This window comes from Apus apus, chromosome 1, assembly GCF_020740795.1.
Source record: "Apus apus isolate bApuApu2 chromosome 1, bApuApu2.pri.cur, whole genome shotgun sequence".
Classification (NCBI taxonomy): Eukaryota; Metazoa; Chordata; class Aves; order Apodiformes; family Apodidae; genus Apus; species Apus apus.
The window spans coordinates 175,639,434-175,657,062 of NC_067282.1; the positions used below are offsets into that span (position 1 = coordinate 175,639,434).

At 36.8% G+C, this 17,629-nt stretch overlaps 1 protein-coding gene across 2 annotated transcripts in view; it reads left to right on the plus strand.

The window, feature by feature from the left end:
• Positions 1–10,762, plus strand: part of GXYLT1 (glucoside xylosyltransferase 1) — a 31,688-nt gene extending 20,926 nt beyond the window's left edge. For both annotated transcript variants that reach the window (XM_051631212.1, XM_051631220.1), the window contains 3 exons: positions 6,953–7,076; positions 7,298–7,470; positions 8,862–10,762. In XM_051631212.1, the coding sequence (XP_051487172.1) occupies positions 6,953–7,076; positions 7,298–7,470; positions 8,862–9,023 (459 nt within the window). In that variant the 3' untranslated portion in view covers positions 9,024–10,762. The remainder of the gene's footprint in view (positions 1–6,952; positions 7,077–7,297; positions 7,471–8,861) is intronic.
• The last annotated feature ends 6,867 nt before the right edge of the window (positions 10,763–17,629 follow it).

Consider the following 17,629-nt stretch of genomic DNA (forward strand, 5'->3'; position numbering starts at 1 on the left):
ATCTGCTACATGATTCCTGTTACTATGTCATATACTTATTATCCAATAAAACATGTCAGGTTCCTAAACCTAAACCAGCCTTCGAGGAAGCGATTTTTTTAGAATTGCTCTTTATTATGGGGGCGAGTATCTGTGATTTATAAGACCTCAGCTGTAAGGCAAGGCACAAATCCATACACTTTTCTCATGATCCTGCTGGCAAAGTTCAGTATTCCTAACGTGATGTACAGTTTCTGGCTAAGTGAGCCACTGAATGTACACAGAAATGTAGCGAGGAAGATTGTGTGTCATTATTGGTGTGGGGAATCAGAAGAAAAAAAGGTCTTGAATTGTCCTGAAAACACTAATCTTAATGTTCTTTCTCAAATTCTCAGTATGTGCTGTACTAAGCAAGTCTGCTGATGAGTTGAAGGCTTAACATTCATACAGATAAGGGAAAGGAGCTGAGGTTGGAGCAAGATGCTAAGTGCTGCGGAAATGTACTAAATATTCAGAATTATGAAGGGGCACTTTAGAAAGGGAGGCAGAAACAGCAGAGCTTCCCAATAGCAATGCACCATGATTCAAAGTCTTTTTTGATGGCTTGAGTTAACAAACATTAAAAAAAAGGCAATTAACCGTATTCCTGCTCCACTTCAGTAATTTTAAATGTGAGGAAATACAGCATTTTCTGCCTTTAATCATTAGTCGTCATTCTTTGGCATCATTCCCAGGGCTTTACTGTCACTTCAAACTTAGACTTATCCTTTTATGTCTGATGCATATATGCTTCTGACCTTTGCTTGTGCAAGTCTTCTGAACTTCACACTTGTCCAGGAATGCTTGTGTGTGTGCTGTGGCTATTTCTCAAACATTTGACACAAGTGCACATAAAGAAATATTCTCTCACTCTTGCTTGATAGTAAGAAGTAAAAAATAAATTAAAAAGATGGTGTGTTCTAAATACCTGTCTTTCTGGGGTTGTTTTTTGTTGTTTTTGTGTGTGTGTGCAGTTTTTAACATAGTGGCTGAGAACTTCTTGCTTGAAATTAATTTATTTCCTTTCATTCTTACATCTTAGTCCTGCCACCTATTGGACTCACTGGAGAAATGTTCTGTAGTATCAGGCTTGTTGGTAGCCTGCTCAGCCTAGTCCTAAGTTTGAGGGTGTCTAACCAGAGAGCCACTAGGTCACCTGCAACTTAGGGATGATAGTTCTCGGTCATTTTCCTCTCATATTGTAGCTAGATAGTACAGCTTAGGTACAAATTTACTTTCTCTTATCTGATATTGACTATTGAGATACTAGTTTAGAGATCACTCAGTGAGGGGACCATTTAGTTTTACAGAATCACAGAATCTTAGGGGTTGGAAGGGACCTCGAAAGATCATCTAGTCCAGCCCCCCTGCCAGAGCAGGATCACCTAGAGTACATGACACAGGAATGCGTGCAGGTGGGTTTTGAGAGTCTCCAGCAATGTAGCCAAGAAGGCCAATGGTATCCTGGGGGGCATTAGAAAGGGTGTGATTAATAGGTCAAGGGAGGTTCTCTTGCCCCTCTATTCTGCGTTGGTGAGGCCACATCTGGAATTGATTTCAGTAAAGCATTTGACACTGTCTCCCACAGCATCCTTGTAGATAAGCTGAGGAAGTGTGGTCTTGATGATCAGGTAGTGAGGTGGATCATGAACTGGTTGAAAGGAAGAAGTCAGAGAGTTGTGGTCAATGGGACAGAATCTAGTTGGAAGTCTGTGACTAGTGGAGTCCCTCAGGGGTCGGTACTGGGACCAGTACTATTCAATATTTTCATCAGTGATCTGGATGAGGGAACAGAGTATGCCCTCAGCATGTTTGCTGATGACACTAAACTGGGAGGAGTGGCTGACACACCAGAAGGCTGTGCTGCCATTCAGCGAGACCTGGACAGGCTGGAGAGCTGGGTGGAGAGAAACTTGGTGAAATTCAGCAACGCCAAGTGTAGAGTCTTTCATCTGGGGAAGAGCAACCCCATGTACCAGTACAGGTTGGGGGCTGACCGGTCTACAGTTACCCGGGTCCTCCTTCTTGCCCCTCTTGTAGACTGGAGTGACATTTGCTATCCTCCAGTCCTCAGGTACCTCTCCTGTTGCCCACAACTTACCAAAGATGATGAAGAGTGGCCTAGCAATGACATCCACCAGTTCTCTCAGCATCCACGGGTGTATTCCATCTGGACCCATTGATTTATGGATGTCCAGATTGCTTAACTGATCCCTAACCCAATCCTCACCTACTAAAGCAAACTTCTCCTTCATCCTGACTTCTTCTGGGACTTTAGGAATCTGGGGCTCCTGGGGAGAGTCTGCAGCAGTAAAGACAGAGGCAAAGAAGGCATTCAGTACTTCTGCCTTCTTTATATCCTTTGTCACCAGAGCACCCTCCCCGTTCAGCTGTTTATGCTCACCTAGTACCTAAGTGTGCTCCAACAAGCTTGCAGAACATCACAGGGCCCTAAGACGCACAAGCTGTGTTACAGAAAGTCTGCTGTTCATGGAGACTTGCAGAGACTTTGCACCATCAGGTTCCTTCAATGTCTTAAGAAGATGATGGTCAGTATGAAAAATTGCAAGCTTCACAGCAAAACTTTGAAAATTATTTTGTGTAGTTGAGACTATACATGATGAGAGTGTGTGTTACTCATGGCAGAGGAGCCTTTAGAAGAGAGGTAAACCAAATTCAGGGGTAGCTATCCTAATACCCCTTGTCAGCAACACTGCAGATGCTTATGTATCTTGCAGCTGCTGTCCCATGTCATGTCCCGTTAACTATTCCAGTTAAATACAGTAGAACTAGAAAATGCTTCATTGGCTTGCAGGAAGGTCCGAACTTGTTTATATTAATTCAGGAGACTCAGGAAATTACTCAAGGAGTGTCTTAAGTTTTGGGAAATTTTGTATCTTTAAAAAGCTGCCTGTAGACCTTTTTGTATGACTGTCTAGTGGCTAGAGCACTTGTCTGAACAGTGGCAGTTTTGGATCAGGAAATTCCTCCTGATGAGTTGAAGTTGATGAGTTTGAAACTGTGGGTTCTTTGTTGCGGTTTCTCCAGCCTGAAATGGGAGGCTGGGCTGCTTGAGGCCCTTAAGTATCTTCCTTCTGTTGTCACATTGCTTTGTAAGGATCAAGAGGAACCAGAAGATGAATGAATAAATAAAAAAGAGAACTGGAGACTTTAGCCAATGGTTGTAGTGCTTCGCTGGGTAGCATAAAACCAATAGTTCCATGTATTGCTCCAGGTTTAAGTCCTTTTTTAATGCATGTATTTATTCAAGTCTCAATATTCTCAGGACTGTCAAGTCTATTTATTTCAGATGAGCATCTTAGCTACTTGGCTATGGTGCCTAATGGAATTTGTCTCTCCTACTCCTATCTTGTTTTTCTTGTGTGTTTTGAGACTTTCTGTATATATACAGCACAAATGCATGCACTGTATATATACATATATATGCAGATGTGTATACCTATATGCAGATAGATGTGCATGCACATATGTTATTGAATATAGTGTGGTCATTAAACAGCACATAAGTGGACATAAGACTATTATAATTGATGAAGCTGGTGATGGATAGTGCCTGCCTGTTGTCTTTCCTTAGCAGCAATTAGAAGGTGGGAACGTAAAACATGGCAGGGTATTCAGGAGATGGAAGAGATAATAGTAGGTGACTTTTTAATGTTCTTATACATATAGGTGTAGATACTTTTAAACTGGAAGAGAAGTAGCAAACACCATAAATATGCTGTTTTAACAAAAAGTCCTAGACCAGTGAGGCTATGTGGATAGCAAACGGTGACTTCTACTAAATTTGTTTAGAGACTTAGGTGTTGTAATGCTTGAGATGTGAGCAGTTATGGAAAGGCACGAGCTCTTAGAAAATCAAACAACCCCCAAACAAAATAACTCCAGATAGTGTGTGCTTAGGAGCACATGTTCATGGATATGGTTTAAAAAAAAAAAAAAAAAAGAAAGAAAGAAAGAAAAAAAAGACTGAGATTGGGAGACTTTCTAAGACCTAAGCCACTATTCATGCTTATGTTTTTTTGACCATTCAGTATTGCTTAAGGCTGTACTTCAAAGAAATATGGTGAGCCTGTGCAAAAGCTAATTGCTTCTAAAAGGAAGGTTCCCATCTCTTATAAGCTGCTTTTCCCTACTTTTGTTATTTACTTTGTCCTAGCCTCTGGTGTTTATTGTTTCCTTGTATGATTCAATTAAATTTGGTAACAGTAGAAAAAAAAAATCCTTCTCCTGGGTTAGTGAAGTAAATCAGCTCACCAAACTGTCTACAAAGTGTTAGTGCTACACTGTTAATGCAAGAACAGGATAGATTCATCTAATGAGAAGGAAGAGGGCTTGCTCTCATGTGGCATTAAGAAATCTTAAATTGGTTAACTGATTGTGCAACACAGCTGTAGTTTCTTTAGACATCACTGGATAATTTGAGTATTTTTTCTCAACTTTGTATTTTCTTACTAGAATTGAGAGAGGAAACACTAGGTTGCTACAGGCTAAATGTGACAGCTCTTTTAAGTCTGACTTCTGCCTTGGCCAGGCAGAAATCTCTGGAATAGTAATCAGTAATGACCAAACTAATGAAAGCACAGCAAAAAACATTTAAGAGAATATCTTGATGCCCCTGTGTATATTTTGTCCTTACACATTTTCTTCAATTAAAAAAACAAAAAAGGAGCACCATTGTGTTTTGTTGTTGTTTGTTTTTTTTCCTAAACCTCTTCAACCTTCTTTGCAACTTGTTGGATATTGGAGAGGAGGTTTATATTCTGGAAATCTTTAACTTATCTTAGAGTTATATTTCTCATATTTACTTAAGCAACTTTTGAAGAGCAGGACATTGCAAGTTAGAGTAGAATTTTGAAGGAGGAGATTGTATAACTATTCAAATAATTTATCTTGCTCTGTGATTCCTCCACTATTTTTGTCATACAACAGCATTAATAATTTAATATTTAACCCTCTTCTATTTATGCAAAGTTACTGAAATACTACAATTTCCAGCTCTTAAATCTGATAGCACTATTTTTCAAGCAGTATTGCTTCTGGACATCTGGCAATATGATGTATGCTGTTACTTGCTTTGCATCTCTTTGGGTTATACTCTGGATTATACTGCTATTATACTGCTATTAAAACTATGGAAATTAAAAGAAAATTATATGCAATAATGGCTTTAACAACTTAAAGTAATCTTTCTATGGGTTGCACTAAAACTTTGTTTACTAGTTTATATTCTCCTGCCATGATTATAATGGTACTATTAGTGAGTTAATTTATTTCTGTTTTTAACCCTGAGCATTAAATCTAAATTTAAACCTTAGGTCAATATTGTATGAATGGAAAAGTTCAGGTGAACTTTACCCATTTTATCCACTGTGATTCAGTCCAATTGATTTGCTTTTTGGAAGGGTTTTAGCTTGGTGTTAAGCCTGTTTTCTTTTGTTTAATCACATTCCACTGAGCCTAATTATAATTCTTGCTTGAGAATTCTCTTGTGCCTGTTCTCATTGAATACTTGCAAGCAATCTTAGTCATAAATTTTTTAGGACAGAATGGACTGTAATATTCAGTTTGCCTTCTTACATAATATGAGCTATAGATCTTTTTTGTATTAATTCTTGACTGAAATCTGATAGCATTTCTTTTTTTAGTCTTCAGTTCTGGAAGCACTTCATATTTGATGGCTGAGATCATTTGAGGAAAGACTAAAAACTGAACTGCTAATTTTTGTACTTCCTGCTTTCAGAGGAAAGTTCAGAGAAAGAAATATTTAATATTATAATTCTAAAACTGAATTTTTTGCTCCTGGTAATCTTTTCTGGTTTTTAACATGGTATTTCTCTATACAAATTCCAAACTATACCGGAATTCTAATTTAATGGGGTTTTTTTGGCAACTTGATTAAAAATAATTGAAGGTACCATCTTGTACTTGTTTGAGAATTTTCTCTCTTTGAGACTCTTATTCTATCCTCACTCTCCCAACTCAAGTAGAAGGTACAGAGTGAGCAGCCTTGTTCCTTTTCTAGTTGAGCTTAAACATGGTGTAAAGATAAGAAATCAGCATTGCAATGTGTAGCCTGTTACAGTGCAGATGGTAACTCCTGTGGTAATGTGGAGTTCAGTGTAGGCCAGTTTATTCCAAGTAGCACCTCCTCAGCTAAGTAAGCCCTTAGAAGAACTCCTTTTTCTTTGAACTAATTTTGCTTAATCAAGAACTTGGGAATTAAGTAACAGCTGTTCATTTAGAGTCTTACTGTCTTTTGCTAGTGAAAAATAGGGCCTTTACTGTGGAAGTTCAAGTTTAGTAGCTAAAAAAATTGGCTCAACTCAAATGAAAATTCTTTTGAAAATCTTTGGAGGACTTCTGTATTTTTGTACATTGCTTTGTAGGCACTATTTTTTAGCTGTGTGTGCTTGTAACTATTTAATAATTAATTTTATATTGATCTGTTTTGAATTTTGGAAGGTAAAACCTGTGTGAATTATCACTTTGTGATAAAAACAGAGAAACTGCATGAAGTGTGGATATTTAAGTAGTGCTCATCTACCTACAAGCATCACTTAAATGCAATTTTTGTGTTAGATCCTGTAGCTGTATAAAAAACCCTTGCTGTTTCCTAGAGCTCTTGGTTTAAGATGGATGAGGGAATCTTGAGGACAAAAATTTAATGGCAGTTAAATAGAAGTAGGAGATGCATATAATTTTCCCTGTAATAAGATAGTAATTCAGAAATAAAGCATATTGCAAGTGTCCGTAACTGATTTCCTTAGATATGCTTATTTGTTTGAAAGGAAGAAATTGTCTGTGTGTTTGAGATTTGTAACTTTGAGGAGGCAATTACTGCAATTCTGTAGGGCATTTCCTTCTTTATAGGAATAACTATCCTGAAAATGTGTTGTTTTGCTTTATTTGATAGAATGATATGACAGCAGTCCGGTTACAATGGGGAGAAATTCTTATGCCACTGCTGAAGAAGTACAAGTTGAACATAACATGGGGTGATCAGGATCTACTGAACATTATGTTTTTTCACAATCCAGGTAAATCCACATTGAATCTTCAAAGGACTTTTATCTTTTGTTTGCTGGAAGCATTTACTTTGAGAGACAGCATTGAGTTTGTTAGAGTGTAATTAGCTATTATGTTTCAAGACAACTGTAAAGAAATTTTTGAAGCACCCTTAAGAAAAAAAAGAGAAGATTAATGTATTGGCTGAAAAAAAAATTGATACTTAATTCAGAGTTCTCATTTTTCTGCACAGAAAGTCTTTATGTCTTTCCTTGCCAATGGAATTATCGGCCTGACCACTGCATCTATGGAAGCAATTGTAAGGAAGCTGAAGAAGAAGGTATATTTATTCTTCATGGAAACAGAGGTGTTTACCATGATGATAAACAACCAACTTTTAGGGCTGTCTATGAAGCAATAAAAAATGTAAGTGTTTGCAGTATTATACTTGTGTGGTTATTCTTTTTATGTATTTTTATCTCCAGTGCTGCATGTATTTTGTAGGTTTTGTTGATACCTTTATTGCAACAAAGTAATTTTTTTCTCTTTTAAGTAATTTTTTTTTTTGTTTCAGCAATTTTTCCTTTACTGCTTGGGTAGAATTCCAGTGTATTCCTTTTGTGATGAGCACCTAAACTATGTCTAGGTTAGGATTATAAAATATTGCCTATAGTTATGAATGTTTATTTAGAAGGCTTTAGTCCCATTCCTTTAATAAATACATTTACTAAAATGTTTGAGCATTTGGAGATAACCATAAGCATAATTTTTCTGCTGATTTTAAGATGCAGAAAAACATCCTCTTCCCAAAGTTTCTGTGTATTTACTGCAGCATTTTAATGTTTGATTATAGCTAAATTTGAGCTGTAGAAATTTTTTTATACTGTGTTTTGATATTTTCTAGAGATTCACTGTATTAATATGTTGCTATTCCTTTAAATACTAAGCATGGTGACTTATTTTCATTACACAAATAAGTCATCTAATACACTATTTATCACCACATCAGTACACTCACTGAAGAGCTGTAAAATTTAGCACTGGTGCTCATTTTAATGTAGCAGGCTATTGTGTGTGTATAACCTTCAAAAATCAATAGTGTATTTTAATGATGCTTTATTACATGTTGTCATATGGATATAAAAATGAAGAAAAGTACTTTTGGGGGTCTGAGAATACATTGCAGGGAAAGTGAATGTGTTTCCATAAAAATATTATTTCTTTGTTGCCTTTGAGCATTGTCAAAAACAGAAGAAAAAATTATTTCTTTTTATTTATGATCCCATTTGTGTTATGAATATGTCAGAGAAAGTATGTAAAACACTGGTGATTCAGTGGTAATCAGATGAACAAAATTATGTTACTTTGAAATGCTGTTTTAGCTTATCATTTGTTTATAAAAAATATTGCATTGTTGAATTAATGACTTGTTTATTTCATGGCCATGTTAAATGTCAAACGTGTTTGACCATCATTCAGTTTAATGAAACTTCAGTAGTACTGCTTCTCATACTGTTGTTTCATAAAAATTTGATAAGAATTGTGTTTCTTAAAAGTTATGTATCATTCAAGAAGGTTACTGTTCAGCAAACAAATAACAAGAAATATTTTTAAATCTATATTTTTTTAATTTAATGAAGTAAGTTTTTTCTAAATTGCATTCAGAAGCTCTCTGACTTTTTGAAAACATTTAGTCAACCTATAGAAAGCAAATACAATGTTCAAAGATGTTCTTATAAAACTCTAATAATTCTTAATAATATCATGATTCAATGCTGAGCTTAAACCTTAAATCTTTTTTCTTCACCTCTTTACAGTATTCATTTGGAGATGATCTGGTTCATTCGCTGTTGCAGCCCCTAGAAGTGGAATTACAGAAAACCATGCATACATACTGTGGAAGGGTATACAAAGTGTTCATAAAGCAGCTAACAAAAAGCATAAGAGACTTGTATGCCAGAAGATCAAAGGGAAGGTGATGCTTACTCCAAGCTCTTAGATCAACAGACTGAATTAACATACTGGTCAAAAGATGCAAAAATAATAATATGGCTGAAATCAGCTCTTAATGTGCCCTGATAAAAGTTTACTATAATACATAAAAATGAAGAAAATTTTCATGTAATGAAGAACAGGAACTTTTTTCTGCAAAGGTGTCTTTTTTTACTCTTCTGAAGTTTAATCACTGCTAATGTTTATCTTGGATCTGACGATTTGGGTGTTACTGGCTTCTCTGGTCAGTAGTTTTAGTCTGCCTAATTCAGTTATCTAATGGTCGAATGAACAAGGAAAAAGTGAAGATGGCTCTGTTTGGGAGTGTACCTCATGTATTGTCTAGAATTCTGTTAAACTGTGAATGTAGCAATAATTGAGTCAGCAGCACTAACCTCACTTTAAAGGTGTGAGCCTTTATGTAAACAAAGTTGTTTACAGTGCAAACAATACTCTGTTTTCAAAGAAATGTGATATCATCACTGACAATCTGTATGTGCCTTTTTATGTTCATCTCTTACATGTTGAAGTACTGTTTTGACAATCTTGTTTCACTTGTCTTAGTTGTAAACTGCACACTAAATATGATTTTCTGAGAACTGAAAAACTAGTATGTGATACTAGTTTTCTTTGTAGATATGGACACTTCTTAATGTACAGCATTTGTTCCAGCATCTTTGAGCCATTGTGGCCAAAAGATAGAGCAGAGTCGAGGTGCTTTTTAGCAAAAATTCAGTATGAAGTTTTTTGTCTTATGATTTATTTTTTTTACTTACATGGTTTTGCAGCTTTATAGGGCATTTTGGAAGTAGGAAAAAAACTGAAACAAAACAGTGGAAAGCTGTTGCTGTTGTATTTCCTTACTAAGAATTATTACCTGATGATTATTTTAGAGTATTTAGTACCTGAAAGTGAAAAGCTGTAATAAGAGTTTAGATGCTTCATCAGACTGTATATTAGGTGGGTTTCTTAGAGACTATATCCTGTTACCATAATTTTTAATAACATGGCTTTAAAACAGTTTTGGGACAGACCCTCAACTACATGAATATATTACTGTCAATAAAGTGACAGTGATTAACAACAGGTAAGGATTAGGCTTTCTTTAGTTATCTTAGTGGAAAAAAGTGTTCTGTTTATGCAATACAAACTTTTTTTTTTTCAGAGAACATGAAGAAAAACGCTGAGTTCTAGTGTTACAGTAAAAGATTATTTAAACTTGCATGGTATGAAATGTATTTGTAACGTATATTTGAACTTGGATAACCTGTCTAACTGAGATGAAGTCTTCATAAAGTGAGTTTTTGGATTCCAGAAAAGTTCCTGTGTGTTGAACATGGAGGATCCACTCACTGACTTGCACCTTCATCCCAATCCCATTTTAGAAGTTTAGTTTTTGTGGCTGTTTCTTAGTCAAAGACAGGCTGGCTCTGACTCCCAGATCCACAAGAGATGGATGAACACTTCAGCAGTAGAAAAACACACTCCATTGTAAGCAGAGTTTATGTTCTGCTCCTAATCTCCCTGCTGGCTCAGGGTGTAAATTTCTGGGATAGAAACTAGAAAGCAGTCTGCGTCACATGTAGTTACCATCTCTTTTCCTTGTTGTATAACCTTTTGAAGTCTGAAAATCTAGAAATATGTGAGAAGATGAATACTGTTGTTGACTTATTTACAATATGCAATGCATTATTTTTTTACATAAATACTGATTTTTTTGTATCAATTTGTCTTTGGCTTTTTTTTTTTTACTTGTACCATGTGCTTGTATTTAAAAATTCTTTCAGCCTGTTTTTTATGTTTGTCTTTGTAGAAACTTTCAGGTTTTAATTGATTTTTAGGATGTTATATGCATGTGAAAATACTGCTTAAAACCCAATTGTAGAAAAAAATTCTAGTTAAAAAAAATGGAATGTGAACATTAGCTGCAACCTTTCCACTTAAAATTCAGTTTTTGTGGAGGATTAACAAAAATGGTTTCATATTCAGTGTAAGGTTATATGCATACAAGTGTAGAAGCTTGCATGAAGCCTGTAAATCTCTATTGCTGTCTGGTTTTAGAAACATTACTTTTTCTTCAAACATAGTAAGTAACCAACAGAATAGGACCTGACAAATTACAGAACTGTAGAAATCAGATTTTTTCTGTCCAGCTATATTTATCTATATCTGAGAAGAATAACTTAAATTCCTACAAAGTTTTGCACAAACAACAGTCAAGTGATTTGCTCAAGTTGCCCAGCAAGTCAGATTTTTAAAAAATCAACACTAGTGTATATGTATGCTTGCATCCCAGAAAGCCAACCTTATTGTGGCCTGCATCAAGAAAAGCGTGGCCAGCAGGTCAAGGGAGGTGATTTTCCCCCTCTGCTCTGTGAGACCCCACCTGGAGTAGTGTGTCCAGCTCTGGCGCCCTCAACACAAGAAGGACATGGATCTGTTGGAGCAAGTTCAGATGAGGGCCATGAAGAAGATCAGATGGGTGGAGCACCTCTCCTTTGAAGACAGGCTGAGAGAGCTGGGGCTGTTCAGCCTGGAGAAAAGGCTCCAGGGAGACCTCATAGTGGCCTTTCTGTACCTGAAGTGGGCCTACAGGAAAGCTGGGGAGGAACTTTTTACCAGGGTTTGTAGTGTTGGGACAAGGGGTAATGGGTAATGGTTTCAAGATGAAAAGGGTAGATTTAGATTAGGTACTAGGAATAAATTCTTCACTGTGAGGGTGGTGAGACACTGACACAGGCTGCTCTGGGAATTTGTGGCTGCCCCCACCTGGGCAGAGGAGGTTCAAGGCCAGGTTGGATGGGGCTTTGAGCAACCTGTTCTAGTGGGAAGTGTGTCTGCTCATAAGGGGAACTGGAACTAGATGATCTTCTAGGTCCCTTCCAACCCAAACCATTCTATGAGTCTATGATTCTGTAATTTAAGTTCCCTTAGAAAAAAGGAAAATGTTGTTTCATCCATGTTTGGCTCTACAGAGAAATAATTAATAAATAATAAATAATGCAGGATAATTTTCTATAGAAATGCATGTTGCCTCGTACTTGCTTTGTATTCCTCGAAGCCTACTAGAAAGTATTACTCAGGTTTAAAACCAGAAGCTGTTTGCAGAGGTAACAGTGAATTTTCCACTTCAGATGGTAAGGTGAAAATCTAATTTTAAAATAGTTCTCAAAACCTCTCTCTTGTAACCACTTAGTGGATCTATATAAGAACAGCTTGTCCTCCAAGGTTGTAATAAAATTTAAGAATTGTGGTTCTCCAATGCATTTTTAAGCCTTTGTGGGCCTATTAAAATTTTAAGTTTCTTGAAGGATAATAAGTAATTGGAAAATCTTGCGTTGAATAAGCTCACTTGTGTCTTCTCAGTTTTGCAGTTGCTTTATGCACAGCTGCATTCAATTCTTCAGAGAGTCCTCATTTAAACTGATGAATGTGCATCTTCCTGTATATTTGCTACAATTTGTATAAATTTCTACAATGCTTCTTACTTCTCCCCTCCTGCTTTTACCTGCGCTGTTTTATAAAGCTGATCACTAGGCTCTATTTTCATTTGAATGGTTATAAAAATTCCAGGAGGTAATACAGGTCTTTCTGCAGAGACCTGTAATTAAAGGAGGACCTTTAGTTCGACTGTGGTTTGATTTTTTTTTTTTTTTTTTTCCTTCAGGTTGCTGTTTGAGGATCTTTGGGTAGGAGGAATTTTTGAGTATTTAGTAAAGTCATTATGTTCCTTGAGTCACCACCTGGTAGTTTCTTCCCTGAATCAATTAGTATTATTCCCTGTCCTCTCTTAGGAGAGATGCTTGGCTGCTGTCTGCCAGCTTGATCTATATGATTGCAAGTTCCTTTAATCAAAGCAGTGACTGTCACTTCTTATAGATCTGGCGTCCCATATCTGGGTGCCACCTTAGTTGCATACAGCAGGGACCTAGTCTGTTCCCACTTTTAGATGTCCATCTTTGATTGCACGTCCCTGTTTTAGTTTCCAGTGAGACCCATAAGGATAAAAGGATAACAAGGAATGCAGAATTTTTCACAAGAGAAGCTAGAGAACTACAGATTTCTGAAAGACAATTAACAATATTGAAATAGTATTCTATCCTTGAGTCTCATGTCTTATTTAGTAGATTTAAGGATGAGCATCCTCATTTCAGTCAGATCATTTGACTTTTCCAGTGTCAGCCCCTTATGTGGAGGGCAGGTATCTCTTAAAAGACTGGTCCCTTGTTTACTGTGAACTCCAATGAAAGGAACCATAAGTCTTCACTGTAGATCACCCTATTTAAACTCTTTGAAACCAGTAATAACTTGCCCACTTGCTGCTAGTTAGTGATACTGGTTGTAGTGGTTTTCTAATGGTGATGCTGAAAGGGGATGGGAAAAGGTGCAGTTCCTCAGTCTCCTTGTTAGTTCCTGCCCTACTGCTTTTAGAATTCCATGACACTTAGAAAAAACCAACAACCAAAACCCGGCTCTCTGCATCTGAGTAAAAGTCAGAGGACTGTAAACTTGCTACCTTCTCCTGACACATTAACATCTTCATTTAGGAACACACTTTCACTGGTCATGGGCCACATTCACTGGTCAGAGATTAAAAGTCAAGACAGTCCCCTTGCACTGTTTATCAAAACAGGTCTGCAAGAGCAAGACTTGTCAGGTTTGATAGCTTGTTGCTATTTTAAGAGTGCCAAACTTGTAAGATCTTGGCATGTTATATTCCCAGAGTAAGTCCTTTGGAAGCCTGTAAGAATCATAATCTAAGTCTACAGTTTTTAAGACTTGAAGCTGCTTTTCAAGGTATCCATTGAACTAATATTCTCACTCAAATTCCTGTTTCTTCCCTCTGTGATGTTTTCCACAGGTAATTTATTGATCTGTTTGTCCTTCTAGAGCAAAGCAAAAATTTGGTAGTTTGCCTTAATACGTGTCCCCTTGCAACCAAACAGAATTTTGCTAGGGAAGGAAAAGGACTGTGAAGTTTGTTTGCTAGTGATAATTTCTGCACTTCAGACTTCTGTAAGGCAAACATAGAACTTAATTGTGGCTTCTCCAATGCTCGGAGAAGTGCTAATTTAATTTCCTCACTTCTAGCATCAAAGACTGATTTCTAAAAATGCTTTTGTGTGTGTTTCTAAATGGCCTTTGTATTTTATCTAGTTTATATTAAATTACTAAGCCAAGATGAACAATTTATTGGAACAGCCTAATGTATTTTCTACTACCTTTGTGTTCTGTGAGGTCACTTTCTCTCCTTCTTTTGGGTCATTTATTATCATAGCTTTATTCTTAGAATTGTAATCTGGGTGCAACATGTTCATTTTTTCTTTTATGTGTGTCTTATGAATCTTAATGTTCTGCTAGTCATTTGTGTACATATTCTTCTAGAGCGATTCACATTAAATCAGTCTGTAATATTCCATATCAATTGATCTGAAGTATACAAGTAGATGTAGACGTTATCCTAAACTGCAGATCTTGGTGGTTGAATTAGTATTTAGGGCATGGATTTTTAGACTTCCAAGAAAATGAAAGTAATATAATAAGTTTTAGCTCCTGATTTAAGACTAGGTAGTTAAATTTAATTAAAGCTGATGTTTGAGCCTTTTAATGCTAACCTGCTGTGTGTCTGTGAGCAGCTAGTGCCTAGGAGACACTCCACTGTTGGATATCATGAAACTTCAGCAGTATGATGTCGTGCAGTTTCTAACTAGTCACTGGTATTCCTATTTTTTAGTTTTAAAATATTCTGCTATGTTTTATTTCATTGTTTTACATTTTCATGCCATGGCTGGTGTTGAATCAGGTGAATCAGGATTGCAGATCTAAATCTAAGAAATAAAAAACACTCTTTTTTTTTTCTTTTTTCTTACACCCTCCCGCTCCCCCCAGATGTTTTATGTTCTGTATTTATCTTTTTTATTTGATATTGTTCACTAGTCTAGTGGGTAAACTTGATGTATTTGGGGCTTACTGCCTGTTGTGGGTACTCATCTTTCCTGCTTGCATTTCCTGGCTTGCTTGTTTTCTCTGCCAACCCTCTAGTCTCCTTGCTGCCTGTCTTTTCCAGGAGTTGGTGACTCTCCATCTATTCCTCTCATGATTATCTTTCTGGATGTTGGTGGCTCTTAACATTCATTAGCCAGTATTACTTCTGCCACCAGGTATGTGCTTTCAGAACTGGGCTGTTTGCTGTGAAAAACTAAGTGTACCATTTGAAACCGGAAGGGAACCCTGATGTGGGCATGAAACTTTTCCAGGGTGCTAACGGATGAGCAGATGTTTGGGCATGTAAGTGTGTTCTTGGCCCAACATAGAACCTAAGTTTCTTGGCTATAGCTTGTGGAATAAACTTGCTTTTCCTTTCAGCTTTGTGTGTAAACTGTTACAAAATTGTGATCTTCTTAATTTTTCTGTAGAGATAAAGGCTTTTTACCAGAGGCATGCCTCAGGGAGAAAGCTTGACTGATGAAGCTGTTACCATTTAAAGGTGATCTGAACCGTTCTGCTTGCCTGAGACAGGCGGGCTCAGCTGGGCTTGGGAAAACAGCCTGAACCACACCTGGTGTGTGTGAGGGGCTTGGTCTGTGCCCTGCTCCTGCAGGAGCTGGACAACCTAGGAGGGAAAAGCAATCTTTGGTCAACTCTTCTTCCTGTGCACCCAGAGAGAAAATTGACTTAGGACTTCAAAGAACCCCAAAAAAGCTTTAGAGGGATTACAGAATGCCACAGAGAGCACACAGGATGTAAAATCGTTCTAGCTGAAAAATTGATGTCAGCAAATAGTCCATTGAGATGCACAGGGTTTTGGGAAGTAACTTCCTCACTGGTCCGTAAAAAACCCAAATAAGCCAGCAAACAGAAGTAATGGTAGGATATTGCTTAAAAAATAGATTAGTATCTTACTCTGGCAGCAACCCTGTTTACCTACCTTGGTCTTTCTTTGGCCAGAAGGGTAAGTTGTAATTAATGAAAATTGGTTTAGCTTGAAGAGTAAACTGCTAACAGTTTGCAATTTAAGAAAATGAAACACATAAATTTCTTCTATTTTTGGTGTTTCAGACCTCAAGCAGTGTCTAAATTAATTAGAAGTTTCTTTATTTATGTACATTTGTCATAAAGTACATTTGAAAAAAGATTTGTACAAAAAGTACTTTGTATTTTTATCATTTTTCGAATATAAGGTTGAATGAATACCTTTACTTGCAAAATATGTGTATTTTGAAGATACCACATGCTATAGCATAAATCTGTAATAACTGTTAGATACAGAAGTCCAATTGCTTTGGAAGGAGAATAGTAGAGCAGATACATTAGCTCCTTAGAGTGGTATCTTGTCTCTGAAACGATAATTTTTAAGGACAAGATTATATGGTGCATTTGGCCTACGATTACTCTTCATTTGAACTATGACTCTCTGAGGATGCAAACATTTTCTCTTGGTATCAGCAAAGTAAGTGTCCATTACAGTAAACAACTAAAAAGCAGAGCTCTGAGTCAGTTCTCTGGTGATACCTCGTGGCATGTTTGCAAGCCTTAGAGGGGACAAATGTAACTGTTTCTTAAACAGAACCATTTAGCAACACTGTGCCTGACTGAATTCACTAGCTCACCCCTTCAAAATGCTATCTAAGCACAAAGGAAATACAGTCTGTAACAAGAAGGATAAATACAGGCTTTCTGACCTCCTCTAGAAAACCTCAAAAATCCTTCCCTAATTAGTTTTACTCCTAAAAGCAAAAATTCCAGAAGCTCCTTGAAGTCCACAAGGGATTTTGCTGTTGCTATCGATTTAATATGAAAATGCTGAAATACTGTAGCAATGGAGGGCAACATAAAGCACCAAGAAATGGATTAATAGAGTTTAGCCTTAGGTTGTGCATTGGTTCATCTAGTCTCATCTGTCATACATCACAAGCCATTAAATTTCTCCCTGTTGCCTCTGTATCGAACCCAATAATTTGACTAAAGCATAACTTTTTTCTGACTAAATTGTAGCTCTCAGAGAAATTTCTAGTCCTGGTTTGAAGGCAGGCAGAGGGAAAACACATCCCTTTGCCAGTTTGTTGCAGTGACTTACTGTTCTCAGGATGATGAGTGTGTGCCTTGTGTCTCATTTGAATTTCTTTGGCACTAGCTTCCAGCCATTGATTCTTTTTATACCTCTGTCCACTAGGGTGAAGAGCTCCTTAATATCCTGCAGTTTCTCTTCATGGAGGTGCTTAGACATAATCAAATCACTTCTCAGTTTCCCTTTAGGTAATCCAATGAGATTTTGCTCATCAACTCTCTCATATTAAAATATATGTCCTTCAAATTTTGTGGCTCTTTCTTTTATTATCGTAATTAATTTTCCAGGGTCCTCCTTAAAGTATGGGCACAGGATGGTACATAGGATTTCAGTATAGTTAAGGACTTAGTATTTTAAATACATAGATAAAATTTTCCTAGTCCTTTCTGAATATATTAATTGAATGCTCATAGTGGCTTACTTTCCATTCCTGGGATAAGACCTACATTCCTTGATGTGCTGGCATTTGTCTTTGGTAAAATGAGCTCAGCTTGCTGTAACTTCACCGCCAACTAATGCAGATTT